This window comes from Anopheles coustani, chromosome 2, assembly GCF_943734705.1.
Source record: "Anopheles coustani chromosome 2, idAnoCousDA_361_x.2, whole genome shotgun sequence".
Lineage (NCBI taxonomy): Eukaryota > Metazoa > Arthropoda > Insecta > Diptera > Culicidae > Anopheles > Anopheles coustani.
This window is the reverse complement of record NC_071289.1, coordinates 42,248,121-42,269,623: the sequence shown is the minus strand read 5'-3', so window position 1 is coordinate 42,269,623 and position 21,503 is coordinate 42,248,121. Positions and strand designations below refer to the sequence as shown.

Below are 21,503 nucleotides of genomic sequence, written 5' to 3'. Positions count from 1 at the left end.
TACTGCGCTGAATATATTCTAATCCGTTTCTTTCGCGAAGTAATACTATTACCACGCAATCTTTGACACGCTAATACTCATTTATCGACATTTCTTATCTCCTTCTTACAGTTTCATACCGCACCATCCAGAGCCAAGGCGATTAAAAAGCCGCCTGGCGATAAACTTTTCCACCACACCGAGCCCACGTTTCCCGGCAACAGCTGCTCAGGAACATAAAATCAGTTTAATATTTAATCGCATCAAATCCAATCACAACGGAATCGCTGAACTTCAGCATTTGTGCATTGACGTGGAAAAATCGTGCTTCGCCTGACTGGACCGGAGGGCAGTCCAGGTGATTTCTACGTCAACCAGTGGAAAACTATCGGAAGTATACCAAGTGTGTGAAAAAAAACAAGTGAACGGACATAGAGAAGGGTGACAAAGTTGTGTCTGGAAAACGTTTACCACGCTCGAGTTAGGACTGAAAAGCGAACCAACGGTACGGCGTGGACATCCGCTTCCGACAGCTGGTGAAGCTTGGTCTACCGGGTTTGCGTAGTTTCCCATCCACCCCTGTTCGAGGGAGTTCAAGTTCAACGAACCATGGAGGCTGTAGCGAAACCATCGTGCACCCGCTCGCAACAGGTGCTGTCCGGGCAGAGCCAGCAGCAGATTGCCATCGAAATCATCAGTGAACCGGTGCCCCAACAACAGCAACAGCAGCAGAACCAGCAGCCCCCACAACAGCTGCAACATCAGGAACTGCAAGCACACGCCCTTCTGCAGCAATGCCAGCAGCAGCAACAGCAGCAACAGCAGCAGCAGCAGTCAGCAGTTTCGCAGCAACCGAACGTCGACATCGTGCTGCGCGAGTCGACCCGGGGTAATTTGGTGAGCCGGAAAAAACCGTCCACCTCCGACGGCAAAAAGGGTTCCGGACACAAGAGCGGCAAGGACGAGCACAAGGGCGAAGGGAAGTCGGTGTACCGGAAGTTCTTCAAGCGCATCAAAACCATTCTCGATGGAGCGGATCCGGCAGCGAGCAGCAGTAAGTTGGCCCTCGATTTGCTGGTGCGATTGTTTTCACTCTTTTATATTTTTTTTTACCACTTCCACACCCCGTTCACTCGTGATCGTTAACTCTGCAAATGTCCACAATTTGGCATCTGGAAAATGTGCACTTCCGAAATGCAATCAGACATCGCTGGTAATTGCATTTGGTATGCAAAATACTAATCCCAACCGCATATCCAGACAACAGCCTTCCACCCTATTCGTCGAAGGAAAGGAAGGAGTTTTTGATTGGGTTTGCCATTTATGCATCCTTTACTGACATCCTGATGGTATCAGTTTGTGGTGACATAAGTTGCAAAATTCGCATGACAAGCATAGTAGTATCAGAAAAATTTTGAATTCAGCGAAATCTTAACAAAATCAAAAATATCTAGAACTTATGGGAAAATCGCAAAAGATGTTTGACATTACTGTTCCACTCTACATTTTTCCATCACGGATATCGTTTCGGTTGAAATTTTCTCAGCTTAAAATTCTCTACGTGAGACCATTTGTCAAATTTTAATAATCGATAAATTGCAACGTTTGCGCCCCGTTCGAACCGTTTTGCGTAATTCGATCGAGAGGGAATGTGATTGTAGAGATTTCCATCATCGGGTTGCAAATCGGTTGATAATTTATGCATAATTGAATGATTGATGCTTTGGTTTGATTGCTTCTGGTGAATTGTGGCCTGTAGCCAGCACGATAGGGTATAGTTGTGACAAATAAAAACACTAATATATCCCTTAAGAGTAGTTTAAAATTGATGATGGGTAGTAGTTTAAAATTGATAAGGGGGTGCCCATGGCGCAGCGGTAGCGCGAGGAAACACCACACCACAGGTGTGGGATCGAATCTCGAGTCTGGCACCCCCCGGTATTACGAACGGCTGACAACCGATCTATGATATACCGTCTTTCGGTCACACAAACTCTCTTCGGAGAGAGGCCTTGTCCCACAAGGGGATGTCGTGCCACATAAAAAAAAATTGATGATGAGTGATCAAATACTATCAGATTCACAGTTCTTTCAATGGATACTAGAATTCAGTTCAATGGATACTTTCGAATGGGATTGAACAACATTGTTTTTAAAATGATGATTTTTTTATGCTATTGTTGTTACTTTCGAACAAGATAAGGTTGATAAAGGTCTTATAAGAACTAAAAATGACATAAGACTCGCAAATAGTTTTATAAAACAAGTTTTCCATTTTTACTTCCTTTTTTCACATTTAAAAATTTACAAGAAAATTCAATGTAAACATTAAAACCTAATTAAATTTCTTATCTTTGCCCCAAACAATACGAGTTTGTTATGCAAGAAGACTACGAGAACGGGTAAAAACAGTCGAAAAACAAGGTTCGCATCAAATCCTTGCTTATTACGATTTGCATAATTCACGGTAAAAACACATTAAAAGGCAAAGGTTAAATTCTTAATTAAATGCCCTCTACTACCGTCGATTTGTGGAGAACATTTTCCATCAATCACTCGGACTTTCGTAATAAAATCGGCCACAATTGCAGGTCACGTTTTTCGCCGATGGAGGCGCCCAGTGTTTCAATCCGCCGCTCGGGGCAAAGTTGTTTTAACCTCTTCCTTCAACACTTATTGATTGCTTTCGCAAGGTGGTGTGTGTGTGTAAGGATGTTTTTTCTCACATTGATGCGTTGGAAGTGTAAAGCAAATCGATGCCTGGCACTGAAGCGAGCATCGCAATTTAACGTCCATCTAATGGGTAAACTTTCTTCGAGATTTTTATTTTTTCACTCTCATTTGAAAGTGCTACGTGATTCGACAGCTTACCACGACGTGTTCATTTCCTGCACCCGCCTATTCGTGTCGTATTCTTCACGTCTGCGTGCGAAGCGCGAACCGGTTGACACACTTCATTAGTACACCGGTACAAGCGGTGGCACTTGGAACGAGTGTGAAATCAAACATTGCCCGAAGTGTCAATCGAATGCGAGGAAGGCAGGAACAAATCGAAAAAATAAAGGAAAAATGGAATTGCAAATCGTACAATGTGTAGGTGAGTGGAATGGGTGACAAAGAATGGAATTCAGAGAGAGTTTTCCAACCGATCGGAAACCGTTTGTACGGTAATTGCTACGGTTGGTTGTCGGGTGAAATGTTGACAATGATAAATTCGAATGCGATTGAATGTGACTTATGAGGGCTGTAAAGTACGTTAAAGGCTTTTGTATGGGAACGGTATTTGCTTGATTACACTTTTTGTGTAATGAGCGTTTTTTGAAGAAGCGAAACGAATATGCTCAATTTAACAGACGGTATAGCCTATCAAAAGAAGGCTGCTTTGTTTAATTACGGATTGCTTGATAAATTCAACAATTTATAATAATTAGTCTTGAGTAAGTCTGCAGACATGTTTCAAGACTTAAAAATAGACATGTAAAAGGAGACTTTAAAATAGACTGAAATCAATAAAAACAAAAAAAAATCTTTATCGGCTTCGAAGTCTTCTTTTACATAGCCTCGCGAAGTAACACATCTTTTAACCTTTATGCATTGCACTTGTAACCTCGTTTCCTTGTGCGAGCGACCCAAAGGTCAATGCTAGTGAATCACCGTACCCGTGGCTGAGACTTGGCCACGCAAACCCGGCTGCTCAATAATTCAACAATCGAGGTGCCGCTTCAAAGGAGCACACCAAATTGTTGCCGAACTCCCACCGGGACGCAAGTAAATTTGTCTAACTATCTAATCCATTCCACGGCGAAAGATAAACAAACACTTCGCAGCCGGCCACGGGCACGCGGCCTAACGAAATGGGATATGCCGCCGCCCTTCCGCTTGGCGCTCGTGGCACATGTTTATACAAAACACCCACCGAAAACACCCCATATAAATAGCGGTACATAAACATGTTACTCCGTGGCAAAAAGTGTGTGGTCGTTTCGTCCGTGCGGCGGGTCCGGTGCTGGAATCGATGGGATATCTTAAAATACATATTTTCCTGCAAGCCTTCCCTCCATACCGCACCGCCACCCAGGCCGGGGATGTGATATTTTCGATTTGCCTGCTTTTTACCTACCCATTGCTACCTTTTTGCTTATCGTGGTTCTCGTTGAGGGTTGCGGTTCAACTTTGCGATCCGATCGTTTTATGTTATTCTGCTGCTTTCGGCGACAGCTCCTTCGTCGAAGTCGTCCTTCGTCGTTCCCATCAAGTGCCCGAATGTTTTGCTCTTGACGTCCCCGGGCCCTCAGTAGGGGCTGAGCGGGGGCTGACAAAACAGCTCAATAACAAAACGATTGATTAATGATGACATCCTCGCAGTTGACAACCAAACCTCGACAGCTAATGATTGAGAATCGAGTGGCACTCGACGGTGGTAGAGTGAGGAAGGAAATCCCTTTCATCAAACATATACATACCCTCGTTTGTGTTGAAAAGAGAAGAGAACGTTCTCGTTGGTTTCGGTGCGAAAGAGCGGTTTTTAGTCTTCCCCGCGAGATGGTAGATTTTTCAATGCCATTTTTTTAAAGGCATATTTCTAGGAAGAATAATTTCGGACAACGATATATGGGTCAGTCCGGAAAAATTAAACAGACTGTGGAGGGAAAAATGTTCCCCGCAATGTTTCTGCAGAAAACCGTATGATTTGAATGTTTTGGGAAATACGATACGTTGGCGGTTTTTGGACGCACCGCGTTACGGGATGATTTATACAGTGCTGGCTACTGAGTGGGTGACTTTCAAACGGAAAATCAAGCAAAAGTTCTGGGTATAAGTTAGCTCAATTTACGTCGTACGAGAACGTCTTCTTTGTGTAGACAAATCGTTTCCTATTTCCAAAATACTTCTTTTGATCTATCTTTAAAATTTCCTCATGGTAATATAAATCATGGATTTCGTATCAAAATAGGAGCATTTCGCAATTGGTGATCCATTTCACGATAAAAAATGAATGCAAAAAAACTAGCAAACATTTTTTTAAAAGTTCGTCTGCATCTGATGTGTTTTTGTGATGTTTGTAGATGCGATCACTAAAGATCTCACTTATGAACGTAGACTTTTTTTTTGAATAAAAATATAAAACTTAAAGATCGTACAAGACTACGATTTCGTAATGTGTCAATCCGTTACAGTTTTATTATCTCCAAATGAGAGGCAATTTGTGCTTCACTTATAATTATACTGCTAAGTTATTATTATATTATCTCCAAATGTTTTTTGAGATTTGAACCTAACTCATAACTATTCTACTGTAGCATGATTCTTATTTATTTGAGATAACTTTTAAATAATTTCGAATTTGCTTTTCAAATTTGACAAAAAATAATTTATTCCAATTTATTGTCACACTAAGTAATATAATTTTGTCAATATTATAATAGTTTATTACTTATACATAATTGAAAAACTACAAAGTGCTATTAACGACACAGCAATTGTCGCTTTTGCATCTATTTTTGTTAAAAGTTTGCCGTTTGTATAAAATGTTTTGTATTTAGAGCATGAAAAATGGAAACTTATCAATTAGTTTTAAACCATTAAAATTATTCATAATTAGCCCAAGGTGAAACCAGTTCATATAATTGACAAACATCATATAAATTTCAAATCGTAGCGGCGATAGTTGGTTTATTTTTGGAAAAAGAACTCTTTCGTTTCAAACCGTAGGTCCAAGGGCGACAAAACATACATATTTATGCTCGAAAATAATAATAGAAATAAAAATGTTATAAATAAAATAGTATACACCACCACCAATCGGGGAGTAGGAATTTAGTATCAGAGAAACTAATACTCATTCTAGAATATGCTGTTTACCAAGAATGAACATTATTATCTATTTGTAACTTGGGTCAAACATCTATATCGCTGTGAATAATAATCGTTGATTTGTAATAACGTCAACATGCGGTCGGATGTGTTTTTCGGATTAGATGCGACATAAGCCAAATGGCAGCGGCCCAAACGTTTAACCCTTCTACTACGTTACAAGCAAGCACGCTTTAAGCAAGCAAGTTGGCTTGTTTGTTCGTGAAGCGTGCGTCGCATGAACGCCACCACCTCCGACCACTAGCAGTGCCATCAACCACGTACTCACTCCCCGATGATGACGGCGCCGTTTCCGCATGTTCGCGCAGGTATTTAAATATAGCGCACACGAGCAAGGAAGCGAACCGGCCAGGGGTCTGCCGAAATGGCGCAAACGGTGAACTTGTCAAGCGCCCGACCGACCCGGGGCTCGGGTGGGAGAGGTGTACCGGGGACGGGGGTGGCCGGTAGCGATCCGGCCGGTCGGTCGGTGGTTGGCCCGGCGCCAGCGATCGATCGCCGACAAAGCGCCCGGCACAGTCGAAACGAGCCAGCGGACGCTCACGGTCCAATGTGTGGACGTGGTCGACCCGGTGCGACCGTGTGGGACTGGTGCTCTCGAGCGATCGCGCGACTACGCGTCCGACCGACCGCCGGCGACCGCCGGCCGGAGCTGCAGGTAGAGGCGGAGGCCACCACCAACACCACCAACACCACCAGCACCAGCGTCAGCAATGGGACGAGACCGCGCCGGGACGCGATCGCACTCGAGCTGCTGTCCGGCTCGAAAGGTAACGACGCCACGCATACGGGCGCACGGGCGCACCTTCGCTTTTGGAGCATCCGCACCCACACCCCTGCACACACACACACACACACACACACTCTGGCATGGACACAAACGGCGGAGGATCGCCAATCCGTTACCGGTTCGATCGGGTGACGTTTAGTCGTCAGTCAGTCATTGCCGAACGCGGTCGCGATTCCGTACGCGAGGAATTTTCCAGCCCCGGAACACTCGATCATTTTACTATTTCCCGTGCCTTCGCTGTATTTGTGCGTGTGCGTGTGCTTGCGTGCTCGTGTGGAAATGATGTAAATGGTTTACGTTTTAAGTTATTCCCGGAATTAATCAACTCCGCCCATCGCTCACTCCGAACCCGTCTCGATTTCCCCCGGTTTTTGGCGCCCGAAGTGATCTGTTTAATGTTTGCGAGATAAAACTCCTGCCAGTCAGCTGTCCACACCCCACCCCACTACCTACTTCCCTCTCTCCAACCTCCCGTTGGGAAGAGATTTGTTTCGTAAATATTGTGTCTTGACGTGCCGACGTCGGGGTACGGGTGATTTTTCTTTTTGGCTTCGGAAAATTGCGCGTCCGGCTCGCAAGTTGAGCGTCCCGTACGAACACGCCGGACCTTTCGGGCCGGTTGGGGGTGATAATTTACAACTTCAACGCAGGCGGTTCAGTTATGCAACCGTGAATGCAAGGTGAGATCAGGAACACCCCAACCTCAGGCGATTGCGAGTTTCCTCCGCTCCGAAGGGGACAAACACGCATCGGAAGTGTGTGTTGAGTGTGCGAGAATGTTGAAGAGAGGCCACTAAGCGTGCATGATGCAACCCGGAGTGCGCAGAAGTAGTGTGTAGTGAAGATGTTGTAGACGATCGTGCATCTTTCATCCCTCATCACGTGTGCGGCAATTTAGATTAGTACTTTTGTGGCGCATGCTGTTGTGGACAGGCGCTAATCGTAGCTCATCCTCATCCACCATCTTCATTCTACATACCGTGGCTCATCCTGCGAACGCCTTTGGCTTGGAAAAAAACTCTGCATCATCTGCGTGGTGGAGGCGCCTGGTAGTTGAGAAGAACAATTTTTGAGAAAACAGCAGAAGGCAGGTGACATTTGTAGAGAATTTAGTACCTTTTTTGGCCGTGAAGTATTAGAAAACAATGGGAATCTTAAACATTCGGCAATTTTATGGTAAGTGTAACAGTGTAAAGGTTTAAGTGTAAAGATTTCGTCGGCCATCGTGCGAGGGACGCATAGCAGAAATGTATATTTTTCTTGGTATTTAAAGTTTTCTCTACCGAACAAAAGTGCTACATAATTAATGTAAAAAATCGATGGAGTTTTGTTTTTTTTATGGGAGTTAAGAAGTGTGTTTTTACGATATTTTATTCTTTCTTTAAACTCTCCCAAGGAACTTTAGTAACGTTGAAAATACGAATGGAACAATATTTACAGCAATAATCCTCGGCCATTACGCGTCGAGCCAAAATTTCAATCCATTAACTCGCATTCGCTAATGAGAGCATTACCGCTCTATTTCGTGGAACAGTTTTGTTCCGCTTCGAAAGGTGGAACCGTCTGGAATCGGCATCCTTCCGGCAAAAAACTCAATTCTCTCGAGAACCTTCACCACTTTTCGTTAGTGTTTGCATACATTTTTCAGCTCGCTCAAGTATTTACTTACAGTTTTCGTTCCCTCGACGGGGGGTATTTTTTATGTCTTTCACCCATACATTCCCTTTCCTTCTCGCTCTCTCTCTTAACTTTTTGATTGTTTTCCTTCTTTCATTCTTTCGCCCACCTAGAACCGGAAGCGGAGGACCTGCCCGTTCCGGCCCGCTACTACCCGGACTCGCTCGTGGAACTGACGCGGACGGCGCGCTTCACCGAGGAGGAGATCAAGCGAATATATCGCGGCTTCAAGGCCGAATGTCCGACCGGCATCGTGAAGGAGGAGACGTTCAAGGGCATCTACTCACAGTTCTTCCCGCTCGGTGGTAAGGATAGCAAGTAAACAGGGCCATCCGTAGATGCTGCCTCCGTTCCGTCTGGTTCCGTTCTGTCCCCATTTTCTCCCCGTGTATTGCGTCCGAGCGGAAGTGAAAAGACTCTCCGGAGAGTTTTGTTGAGCGGACGTTTAGTTCTGTCTTGTTTAGTCGTGCCTATACGTGGTGATGAAGTTTTAGAGGCCACACTCCCTCAGATGGGGCTGCATCATTTATGGATGACCCGGACGGTTTCGTTTGTTGTTTCACTGTCGTTTTCCAAACTGCATGTTTTCTTCTCTTTTTCGATGATTGCGCTTCCGTTATGAGTCTGTCGCTTTGCTGATTGGGCAAACGTTACCACATAACCGCAAAATAATCGTTCCACTAATGCTGGTGCTTACGCTTGCCTCTTACACTTGCTGTTTTGCGGTCCCGATTCCGTTTTCGTATGACCACAGTTTAATCTATTGCACAATTTAGATAAATAATTACTTTCACTTTGCCTGAGCGGATGAAGATGTTTGTTCAAATCTTTCAACCACACCGCACACGAGCACAAACCAAATCATCATGGTGTGTTTTATGTGTAGTTTGATGTGGTTATGATATTCGCTTTAGCGGAGAACCTCACAAAAAAAAAGAAAAACTCCTAAAGCATGGCGTGAAACAAGATTCCGGAATCTGTTTATCCACGATACCGATTGGGAGAAGCAACCACAAAAGCGTAAAGAATTAATCACGTGGAAAGAATAATATCGACCCGAAAAATGTGGCCGCCGTGCTTCCGTTCTTCCCGGAGTCGTTGCGGTGTATCGTTAAAAATGGGAAATGGCACGACGGAACGGGAAACGTAGCCAAATAATCGACTGCGGTCAGCGGGAGGGGCAGGACCTAGCAAACGACAAGCAACTTTCAACAACATTTCTGTCGGACAAAGACAACGTTTGTTTATTTTGGGGCCGGCTGCTGGCCAGTCACAGGAGTGGGAGAGAAAAGTCATCCGGATTTCCTTCCACCAGCGTAATCACTTTTCTTTCGGCCGAAGAAAAGAGTAGGTGCCGGCAGTGGAGGAAACACAACACCAGCGGACCTTACACTTCTCTGCACTATATACACTTTTTCGTGTACACTCGCTCGTTCGGAGTTGGTGTAATTTCGTGTAGGTTTCTTTCATCCGTACCTTCGCTTTTGCTATCGGCGTGTGGAGCAGCTTGAGCAGTTTGCTTTGAAAACTGTTACTGTTTATTTTACCCACTAGGAAACAACAGACACTGGCGGCTGTTGAACTAATTAGTGCGCGACCGTAAGAAAGCAGGTCGGGGTGCGCCGGAAAGGATGGTTTCTTACGGTTTCTTGCTGTTGGACACCGGCGAGAGTGAAACTTCTTTTTGTCTGGAGAAAACAGTTTCCGGCGATATTGCAGTACGAACGTTTTTCGCTTCCAACGATCGGAGATCGAGTGCGATTGTTCGGGTCGATAATGTGAAATTTTGGCCTAATTTTCGACACAATCTAGACCGTTCGATTGATGCTTTGAAAGGGATTTTATGTGGCCTTGGGTAGTTGTGGGAAATTGCTTTTGATCCTATCAATTTCAGCTTTCACCAGACTCTGTTTGGTTTTTTGTTTTATTTTACCAACGAAAGTTAATGTATTTTACGGTTTTGGCGAAGATAAAAATATATTCGAAGGTGGTCTACCTTTGAGATGCAATTTTTAGAAGTTTCTCCCTTTGATCAGGCTTTAAAAGTTTTAATTTTTCGTTCACTGAATGTAAAAATAACGAATAATCAAGTTCCATTCATGTTATGTAATGAGATGTTGAAGGACACCAGAAAATACTACACATACAAGCACAAACACCCATGTATATCGTTGTAAAGTAAATCCCCCCAAAAAGAAAAGAAAGCGAGCAAACGGAAACTTTTTCCCTCGCTCCAGGGGGCCTGTGGTGTTGTGGGGGGGCGGTAACAAAACTTTGACTCGAACTTTGCGATGCTGGCATTGTCGAGGATAATGATACATGTTCGGCCACACATACAAGCGAGAGAAAACATCAAATTATCTTCCGAAAAGCGTCAGGGTCAAACGTTACTTGTGGAAAAGAATTCGGTTTGTCCGACGTTGTTTTTTTTTCGTTTCGGTTTCCCACCTAAAACAAGCCTGGTGGAAAAGTTTGTTGGCTAACAAACCTGAGGAAAAGTGTTCCGTTAAACTTCCAGCTAGTTCAATAATAACACTCGCACCGAATTAGATTAGTTACATGTTAATATACGTTACAGAAGAATTGACTGGCAGTGTCGAGGGCGAAAAAGAAGAATCCCGTATAACTTGATAAGATATCGCTATACAAATTGCTTCACGTTAGCCGGAAAAAAACTGTGGATAAACGAATGGAGGGAAAAAGTTTGCCAAAGAATTGATAGCTTGAATAATGCGCTCAATTATGAGACTCGTGGCAAGTGAAAGTTTGCCATCGGTGAAAGGTGATCATTATCCTTGCTTCCCACATCGTCGCCTCGAATGCTCGATTGGCTTCATTCACAATGGGAAAAGTTGAAAAATCACCCTGCCCGCTAAGGGGCGCATTTTCCGCGCATACTCGTTTTCCCCACACGACAACACACCATAATGGCAACAATTGTGGCGACAGCGAAAGCGGTCGGTAACGACCGAAAGCGATAAGCCGTAAACGGTGGCGATCAGCGATTATTGGACGAAATGTTCCTTCAATGGTGGTGACGGTTTTTCTCCCATCCAGCGGGAGAAGCGGTACCGCGCACAAACAAACGCCATCGGTGACAATCGGCCAGCGGAATTATGTCATGGCACCCGATAAGCATCGGGCATAGCGTGTGTTGATGTGGTGTGTTGGTTTCGCAAACATCGCAACACCAGCGTTAAACAATACGTATGTTTCATACGATTTCTTGCTACTGTGTAAAACTGAGAGAAGATTAGGAAAAAGCAAATCTCGCCTGTTGGTGAACTATATAAACCTACCTGGCTTACCTGTTTGATATTGTTTTATAGTTGTTTTACTACCGCGAATGTGCTTAATACTTTTACAACCAGCAATAAAATGTCATTACATTTCACAAGTCAACAGGTACTTTTAATAGCGCTAAATGGAGAGTTCGGACATAACTTTTTTAACAGACCTTCGTAGTTTCATTTTTGACTAGTATCTCTCAATTTCATTCGGTGTTTCTTATATTTTTTGGCTTCAATAGGGAGCTCAATTAAGAATGCAAACTATACAAATATTTTCGTGTACGCTGTGGCGGTGAAAAATATATGTCTCCCGAAATGCGTTCCAAAACCCGGCTTCCTTTCCTTGTTTTCCACCACCGGACAAATAAACAAGTCATTGAAACATTCACCGGATGAAAAACACGTGAAAACAAAAAACTGCATTCAACCCACCATGAAAGACACGGCACGCCACGGCATGGCACACGGTGGGGGCCGTGAAAAGTGAATGTGTGTAAACCCATCGCAACCATCCGTCTTCCAATTTACGGCCCGGCGATGTCGGCCGGCTCGAGTAAACTCGGAAAACCTCACCAGTTATCATAAATATTCATTCGCACGTCGATAGATCTTCAGGACGGACGGGCGTGTGAAGATGTGGTGGGAAGTAAGGGGAGCCAGAGATGAGGGCGAGGGAGATATATAGAATTGAAATGCCGACTGCTTCTGCTGACGGACTGCGGACTCCGGCTGTGGATATATTTACATAAACTTTGCCTCGCGTCTGTGGCGTTAAAATCAATAACGTTACGGAACCTCCAGTTTGGGAAAATCGAATAAACCCAGGGAGGAATATTCGGGACGGAATGGGATAGGGGGTAAAGCTTCCAGCTTCACTGACTCGGTGAATGAGTTTTTCTCTCCTGCTTGGGTGTGTGAGTAAATCTTCAGTCCTGCTGGTTTCATCGTATTTCGGCTCGCCTCGAACAAGAACGAAGAGGGAAAAAGTGAAAGCTTTCGTTTTGCCGATTTTCAACTGATTCGATGTAACAGCCAAGGCTAAAAACGATCTCGTACCGTAAAAACCTCGGTGCTTGTGTTGCTTTTATTTTTTTTGACATGCCACGCTCCGTTAAAACAACTCGTTTTTAGGAATGAAATTTCAACTTGCTTGCTACTCTATTACAATCCGTTTCCGTTTCCGTTCCCGCAGCATGGTAAAGTTTTTCCGAAGCCCTCCCTTTCGGTGGCGAGCTCCGGTTTGGTTCGGATGGGTGAAGTGCTTTCCACTTTTGTACAAAGTAAAACGATACTGTCAGTTTACATGTTTGGGTTCAGCTTCCTTTTTTCCTCTGTCCGTCGATCGTGGGAAAATTTTCACAACCAACAACAGCAATTTTTACAGCTTCCTCTGACATAGCAGTTTCGGGGCCACTGTGTAGACGGAATGAATTATACTTCTCGTGTTGCGACTTCTAGTTAAAAATAAAGGCACGATCGTTTTTATATCCAGTTTTCGGAAGCGACTCAAGAGAACTCTGATTTGTGTTGCAACTGGTTGTATGATGTATTTTTTTTGCAAAAACTGTGAATAGAGATGCACGGTACGCTGAATTTGAAGTACTGGAAACTAACATTTCTACGGATAGAGCAGTTTAAAGTTTTCAGTATTGACGATTAAACCTTTTCAAATATGAAATTTGATATTTTAGGCAGTTGGGAAGAACACTTGAAGGATCCTTCCTTCTTTGATAACAAACATTCCGAGATGAACAACTGCTTCAATGATACATTTTCCTCTTCTATATTTTTACCCTTTTACGTAATGTTTTTTGTTTTCGTTTGGCTAACTTCTCACTTGCATTTGCTTATGAATATCATTATGAACACTGTAACGAACAAAAACAGATAGGATGTTTTGCATGCCACTTAATCCCATCAAAAGACTGCTGATGAGATTGAGTCTTTTGTGTTTGAACCGTGCTGGCTATTATGGTTCTAGTTTATTTTGCGCTAAAATTCACAGCAAAAATAGTTTGTCATGCTGTGTTAGAGTTTTCTCTATTTTTATACCAACTCTTGATGAGGCGTGTAGATCAAAGAGGAGAAACACCATTTACTATCATCAAACGTGTTTCACCCCAGGAAAATGCATTAACAGAAACCGAATGAAAAAGTAACTGAATTAAGCCAAATTCGATAAATATTCATAAGTGCCCAGACATTCGACGACATGGAATGAATTGCTTATAGATTTTTCTTTTTATCTTTTATCTTTCTCATTTTCATTCGCATGGAAATGGTTCGACCTGTGAAAATGCACGCTTGGGGTGAAAAAGCAAGCACCACCAGTTTCGAAGTGTCCGGTATCCTCGGTAGTGGTTTGAAGATGTTTTTTTGGTGCTCGAGTCAATGCCTTGGGCTCGGTCCGAAAACGGGAACCCAATCTGACGGATGGCAGCAAAATTAATGACCACCGACATTCGTCACCGTGCTATCATGTCCGAACTGTTCGCGCTGTCTGCTGCTGGCGACAAAACGATCGCTTCCTAGCCAGCAACCCAGCAAAAAGCCTAGTTTGGTCCCTTTGGGCGTCCGATGTCTGGCCAGCGGAGGGGACTATAATTATGTAAATTATGATTATTCAAAACCACACCAACCGGCGGTTGACGCACAATTCAAACGAGCGTGGCGATAAGTCCATCATGGGGATCGCGCTGGTCCCGTCGGCCCCTTGTTGATGGGACCGATTCCTTCGTCACTTGGCAAAACATCTGTTCGTCTTGTCCGCGGCTCGTTTAGCGGACACCGTTTTGCGGGTTCGTAATGGGTCGGGAATTTTGCATTTTAGATTTATTCGATGTGCAACACGTTATTGTTTTGGGAATCTGCGGTTCTAATTAATGCCTGGCCAGTTCGGTGGTGGTGGTGGTGCTGATGGTGGTTTTGCAGAGGAAACCCACTGCCAGCCGTTTGCGAGCAAGCAACACGTTCGTTTGCTTCCTTTTTCACGAGCTGATGATTTAATGGACCGCTTTGGAGTTTTTGGATGAGATTCGTGGCAGTGTATGCTAATGTCCGGTTGGATTTACGACGTTTTAAATCAATCATAACGTTGCATACGTTTCTCGGTATGATAATTTAATTACTTCAGCGATTAGTTCATCGATGTATAATGTAGTATAGAACTGATTTATATTATCCTTGTTTTTGTTTCCAAATAGATTTAAATGTGTTGTTTTATTTAATGTGAAAAAATGTAATGGTATTTATTTAACGTTGCTTTAACGTTGATCGTAAAAAGCCTGTTCGTCTTCCGAAATCTTCCTGGCTTTGCGAAAAGCACTCCCGTAAGCGGTACGTCAAAATCAAAATAGAATGCGAAAACAACTTCCCGTTCGCGCTTCGCGGAGGGCACACCTTTGTACAGGCTGTTATTTTTGTGTGTTTTGTTGCATGAGCGTTTGTGTTTTCGCTTGACTGCAGCTTAGAGTGTAATGTTGTAGTCAGTTAGTAGACACTCCTTCCGCAGCAGACGGTGGCGAATGAAACATGCTTTCGGGCAATTTTCGCACGAAACGCAACACAAACACTCATCCGAACACCGTCGGTTAACACGCTCGCCCGCGCTACGGATGATTCAATGCCGTTTTCTTTCAAGGACGACCAAGCCACGGGAAAACTCCTCTTGGAACGGAAAGGATGAAACAAGCCACGAACGGTTCGATGCCGGCGAATATTTGGTTGCCGGTAACACGAAATTTCACTCAATAATTCCGCCCGACTCGTGGAGTCGCTTCGAGGCGCTAAAATTGAGTTTGGCACGGAAAGGAGTCTTATACGCACCCGTAAGGCGTCCGACGGGTTTTTGATGGAGTTCAAACACCTGCCCTCGACATGGAACGAATTTCCAATGCCCGAAGGTGTTCGGTCACCGAGCTGGTGAATGATACTCAGCCACGCAATGTCCTTCGAGCGTTCGGATGAGGTTGTCCACTCGAAGCCGTTTTTCTCCGAGATCCGAGACACGGATTGAAGCGTTCATCGGCTACCGGGCCTTTTTTTTCAGAGACAAATTTCCATAAATTTTATCCCCTTCTTACTGGCCCGGGAACTGGCAAAGCTTTGGCTGAAGGTATATTATTATTTTTTTGTGTGTCGCTTTTTGATACACTTCACCACATAAAGGAGTCGCGAAAAGGAAACCATCCCGGAAAAGGTCGACGTTCCCCTGCAAGATCGAGACGCCCTCGGTGAACCTTTCGATCGTAAAATCAAAGCTCGACCAACCGTTTACCCGGTGAGCGACCCGAAGCTGCCGCTTGGAATGCGTTTCCTTATCGGAACACGCAACCCGGGGTCGTGTGCGTGTCGTAAAAGGTAAATCATTTCGTCGCGGAGATTTGGCAACGAAGGAAAGGAAAGCAAGGTGATTTGGTTTTTCGATTTCCTTCCTGGGCGCTTATTTATTCGACTCAGACTCTGGGACCTTCCACTGAGCCCAAACACTGTGTCTGGTGAAATAATCAATTGGCTTAGGATGGTTGGAAATATTATTCGAAAAAAATACCATACGTTTCGCGGACACGTTTTTACCGCACAGAAATTTTCTCAAATAATAAAATAGTATAGGAAATCTCCTCTTACAAAAAAACATAATGGAAGATGTGTGTGTGTGTTACATCAATTCATTTAGCAACGTATATAAGTCTAATTTATCAACCATTCTAGGTAATTGCCATTCTAAGTAAGAGCGCGAGGTTAAGCAAATCGCAGATCAGTTGAACAAAGAATAATAAAGCATTTACACGAAGAGCGCACAAATCGCAACCAGATGAAAACGTTTATTTTTATCACCGGAAAAATAGCTCCGAATATGTTTCCCGCGACGTCTTTTTTTCCAGTTTCCCCACCGACGTACTCTCGATCTGTGGTTTGTCGGGTTTTCCGGTGACCGCGGGTGTAACTGATTCCACTGAGGAACATTTACGCCATCAATTCCGGCACTCGAGCATAAATCTCGGGACCACGGACACAATAAGGCAGACAAACCGGTCGTGGGGTCGTGGGGAAGGATAGGTCGGAAAAATCGACGCTAATCTTGGCGCATAAATTAAACACAAGCCCCTTGGCAGGCCCCTTTCATTTCCGCCCGTCCCGTACCTTTCTCGTTGGCCTCGAGAGTGTGCTCAACTAATGGGCCGAGTGTGGAATTTCCATTCCGTTCTATTCCGTTTAGTACGGGCTACGAAATGGGAGGATTAACTGAGGTGTACTCTTGCCTTTTTTGTTCAGCCTCGGCTGGCTGTTTTGTGCAGCCGCCGTTTGTCGAGATGAGCCGGGTTTGTTTGCATTGTGGCGGTGTGGCCTCGGGAGCCGAGTTGGCATTAGAGCATGATGTCAATTCTGCGGACGCGCGCTCCAAACCCACGGCATCGTTGCTACTGCGTAAATCTTCAGTCACATCTATCTCCTGGCATACCGGGTCTCGATGGAAAGGCACATTTATCCGGTGGAAAACCGCAGCCCAAACTCCTCGCCCAAACACGGTCTATGAATTTACGAAGCTTGAATTGATACATTCGCATGGAAATGAGCTGCGGTAAAAGCTTATGCATAGAACGAGGATGATGGAGGCGCCTGGTTGCTGGTAAAATTGCATCGAGAGAGAGGGAGAGCAATAGACAGACCGCACAGAATTCAAGCTTGGGAGAGTGAAAATATTATTTAAACACTTTAACCTCTTCCAACTAATTAACATAAGCTCAAGCGTTTTTTTTTCTCAACCCTCGCACACTCTCGCCATAGTTTCCGGATGGAATGGAAGTTCCTCACAACGCAACCCAAAAGTTCTATCGCCAACTAGGCACCACCATATGTCATTAAGCGGCAGCGAATGAGTCATTATCATTAGCATCTCGAACGTTGAAACGACCCAACCGAACGGGGCCGTTGGGAAAATCGGGGGTACAAATTACTTCATTTAAATTTCCAAATTTTATACGGGCTTTCGGGTGGCCGTCGTCATACGCCCGTTACGTGGGATCAACGTTCAGTTGTGCCAGGAGACCGTTTAGAAAAGTGTTCCAGTGCGTAGTGAAAAGTTCTTTTGCTCAGTTGAAACAAGCCTTACTTAAGATTGAAGAAAATACAGATGAGCAGAGGGGAAAATCGGGAAATATTTTTGTTTTGTTTGGCAGCTTTCTAGCAAAATTGTGTAAAAAATTTGGCTTAGTGTATCATTCATTGGCACTCATACTAGCAGTTGCACTTAAGTGTAAAAATAATAAATAAACTATTTTACTGAAATCAAATGAGGTGCTTAGAATGAAATAACTGGTTCTGAATACGAACCACATTTGGTGGAATGTGGAAAGTAACAACAATTTTCATTAGTATTGGAACATTTTCGTACCACCTTAAAAAACAGATGTAGACTGACCAGAAAATAAAGGAATTTGAAGCCATGATAGAGCCAATTTTAATTAAATGAGCTCACTAAGAATAAACTAAACTACCTTTTTGTTTTACTTTTTACAACTGCTGATCAAATTGTATTCAAATGTTAAAAACATAAAATTGATGCATTAGATGCTTATTTTGCATACAACAGGTGCTATTAATCGTTAAGGTGCTATAATTACAATGTTTCGACACATTTTGATTTCAAGGCTATTAAGTTGCATTTAGGAAAATTTAAAGTAGGTTGTAATATATAAGAATTTATTATTCACCGAGGAAACATGCCATCCTGTGTCCCAATTTACTGACTGACATTTTTGCTTGCAGTGGACATCCTCTTCTGGGTAGGAAGTTAAATATTTTAACATGGAATTGCTCTGTTGAAGAATAATCCATATTTTCAAAAAATTTACCTTAACAAAGCATAGTAAAACACGTCATTTAAACATTTGAAATTTCGGCATGACTAACATTTTTAAAGCGAGAAACGTTTTTAAATCTACACCATTATCACCATCGCCTCGTATTTCGTTTCCTTCAACGCAACGCTCTGCATGCCAATGGTTGGACATGGCTTTTAGTAGTATTGGTTTGCCATTTCTTTCTCCATCCATCCATCCATCCTTACGATCGATTATAGCTAACAGTTTGGCTACGTGTTTTTCTCTTCCGGTTTATTTCTTTTCCGCGTGATCCCGCCCATCGGTTGGTCGCCGACGAGCCACGGACTCTAACGGACGTACGACATAAATAACCGGTCCCATCCATCCACCCATCCTCTCCATCGGCAGCAAGCAGTGGCCAGTACGCACACTACGTCTTCAATTCCATCGATCTGGACCGGAATGGGTCATTAAGCTTTGAGGTAATGTATCCTACTGTGTGTGTGCATCGGTGTTTATCCGGTGTGGGCTTCACTATCCGCACTACATCTCAATTCATGCTTGTTTCCTCTCGCTCGCTCGCTCTCTCTTTCTCTGTGGCCTCAACAATAGGAGTTTGTCGCCAACCTATCGATCCTGTTGCGAGGCACCGTGGACGAGAAGCTGCAGTGGACCTTCTCGCTGTACGACATTAACGGCGACGGTTGCATCACCAAGGAGGAGATGAAGGAAATCGTCACTGCGATCTACGAGCTGATGGGCAAGGTGCCGGAAGGCTGCGAGGAGGAACAGGCCATCAAGGAGAAGGTCGAACGGCTATTTGAGGTTGGCATCCCGGTACCCCGGTGAAGAAGGTGGTATGAATTTCAATTTGCTTCTCACACCCGACGCTTTTCTTTATCGTTTCATCTCGCCGGAGTGCAGAAAATGGATCGCAACTGTGACGGAATGATTACGCTGGACGAGTTTATCGAATGCTGCACGAAGGACGAGAGCATCCGCCGATCGATCGCCGTTTTCGACACCATCTTCTAAGAAAGCCGCGACTGATGGCGACCTTCCTGACAGTTCCCGAGAAGAAAGAAGAGTTCACGTGAAAAGGGGCGATCGACGATGACGAAGCCACGCGGCGAGCATGTGACACTCACGTGATGGCATTTTTCGCCCCATCGTGGTAGTTTCCTGTACACTTTTCCGGTCGCTCTTCTAGACAAGACCCTCGCCGGATGCTTTGAATGTTGCTCAGGCGGAGATCCACAACGAATCTTTCTTAGCGTTCAAAAGAAAACAAGCACAAACAAACAAAAAACTCTTTTAAACTAAACTTTCTTGTAAGACCTTTTTCTAGAACGGTTACGGTAGGATTTCTCCCGCCATAGAAAAATCATCCTAATACTTACTTGTTTGATGTCCGGGGGGTTCAACCCTTTGGACCAACAATGGAGGCGGGTACAACATAGTAAAAAAAGGAAATCGAAGAAGAATTTGATTCCACCCGACAGCGCTCGATAATCTCTGGCTCGAGGAATGGTTGTGCGTCCTTTCCCGTTGGACCATCAAAGAGGATAGCAAGAGCCCGTTACACAAGGCAAATGTTAAAACTTTCCATATTCTATCTCGTTGCCACTTATCTGTTAACTTTAAGCAAATCCAAATAATTCCGCTTCTCAATTTTTTGTCCAATAAAGTAAAAATAAAAATCGGCATTTCCAAGTAACAAAAAGCCAGACAAATCTAACACTCATACATCGCTGGAAGCTCTTAAGAAAGTTTCCCCTGGGATCGGCGAAGCGATCAGTCAAATAATGGTGGATGTAATTTAGGAGCAACACCCCATTTTTATTAAAACGTGATATTGTTGTTGTAACACTTAAAACATTTATAATACTACCTGTTCGATACTAGCAGAAGAAGGGCAGGGAAGCAAAAAGGAAAAGCCGGAAAAAGCTTAACGAAAAGATTGGAGAAATTTGCAATACTCTGATTAGTGACTGCTTTCCCCCAAAGGAACGAGAGAGCAAAGGCAATGTTCTGTTGTGTGAGACTTGAGGAAAAGAGAAAATAATACTACGTATTGCACCTGCTTTAAAAGAAAAACCTTCTGCTCAACTAACAATTCTTTACTTGGATAACTTACTCCCGTTAATGTGTAGACGAGCGGTATCATGTAAGTCGAGGAGAACTAAACAGAAACTCTAGAACACATTCTTACATCAATGTTCCACTCTTTCTAGTGTTTGTGTGTTGTAGAGAGAAGAGAAAAAAAAATCCTGACCAATCCTGCGACAACCATCGCAATTTAAAATAGTACCTTGGCTCTCCTGTTTCCTTACACATTTACGACCATTGTTGTTCCATATCTAACTCTTCCATGTTACTGTAACTTTAAAGGAATACGTGCAGCCAAACTTGTAGGCACGCAAACAAACAAAACCTCGTAGCTAGTTCCGGTTTCTCTCTACTACCGGTCGATTGTGGATTGTTAGCTTCGATATGCGTTGTAAACGTTAAAAGTTATCATTAAGTTATTACCACAAATCGTTCTGGTTATCACTGTTTCCACTGTTGCAACACTTTAGGCCTTCCTTCCAGTTTCGATGTTGGGAACTATGTTGTTCGTGGTAATGTCGTCCATACTGAATATTGTTATAATGCTCTTGTTTACGGAGTTAAAACGAAAGGGAACGTGTGCATCAGGGTATTTTTGTAGGTTTTTGGAAGGAATTTTGTTTTTCTTGTAACCTAAATCGAAATAAAATGAGTAAAATGTTCCACTCTTTGTTACGGCTTTTCCTAAGGAAAAAGCCTTACGCTAGCCCTTACGGTGGCGAGCGCATATAAGAAGAAGGTATATGAATAATTCATGTTTACAGGAATTCAAATGATACCATTAATAATCACCCGCCCCCTTCCCTATTTCCACCAAGGATGATTGTTATTATTCAATAAAACACCTACCGCAGATAAAACGATAAGTAGGCAAACCAGTTCTTATGGATACACATTTTCCTACATGCGTGTGCATTAACCGACACAGAGTAGATGGCGCGAATCTACTGTTTTTGAATG

General features: G+C 43.7%; 1 protein-coding gene across 1 annotated transcript; it reads left to right on the top strand.

Annotated features, from left to right (window-relative positions):
- The first annotated feature begins 588 nt into the window (after positions 1-588).
- LOC131265748 (Kv channel-interacting protein 4-like) lies at positions 589-19,702 on the top strand. The gene is made up of 5 exons (XM_058268055.1): positions 589-1,033; positions 8,434-8,625; positions 18,843-18,916; positions 19,047-19,259; positions 19,359-19,702. The coding sequence occupies exons 1-5, from the start codon at positions 589-591 to the stop codon at positions 19,467-19,469; spliced, it is 1,035 nt and encodes a 344-aa protein (XP_058124038.1). The 3' UTR covers positions 19,470-19,702.
- Positions 19,703-21,503: the final 1,801 nt, after the last annotated feature.

Bases quoted from the DNA above. Each gene is read 5' to 3' on its own strand.
- LOC131265748 (XM_058268055.1), top strand. From the start codon at position 589: ATGGAGGCTGTAGCGAAACCATCGTGCACCCGCTCGCAACAGGTGCTG. The intron at 1,034-8,433 runs GTAAGTTGGCCC...TCGCCCACCTAG, and splicing joins GGATCCGGCAGCGAGCAGCA to AACCGGAAGCGGAGGACCTG. The intron at 18,917-19,046 runs GTAATGTATCCT...CCTCAACAATAG, and splicing joins ATGGGTCATTAAGCTTTGAG to GAGTTTGTCGCCAACCTATC.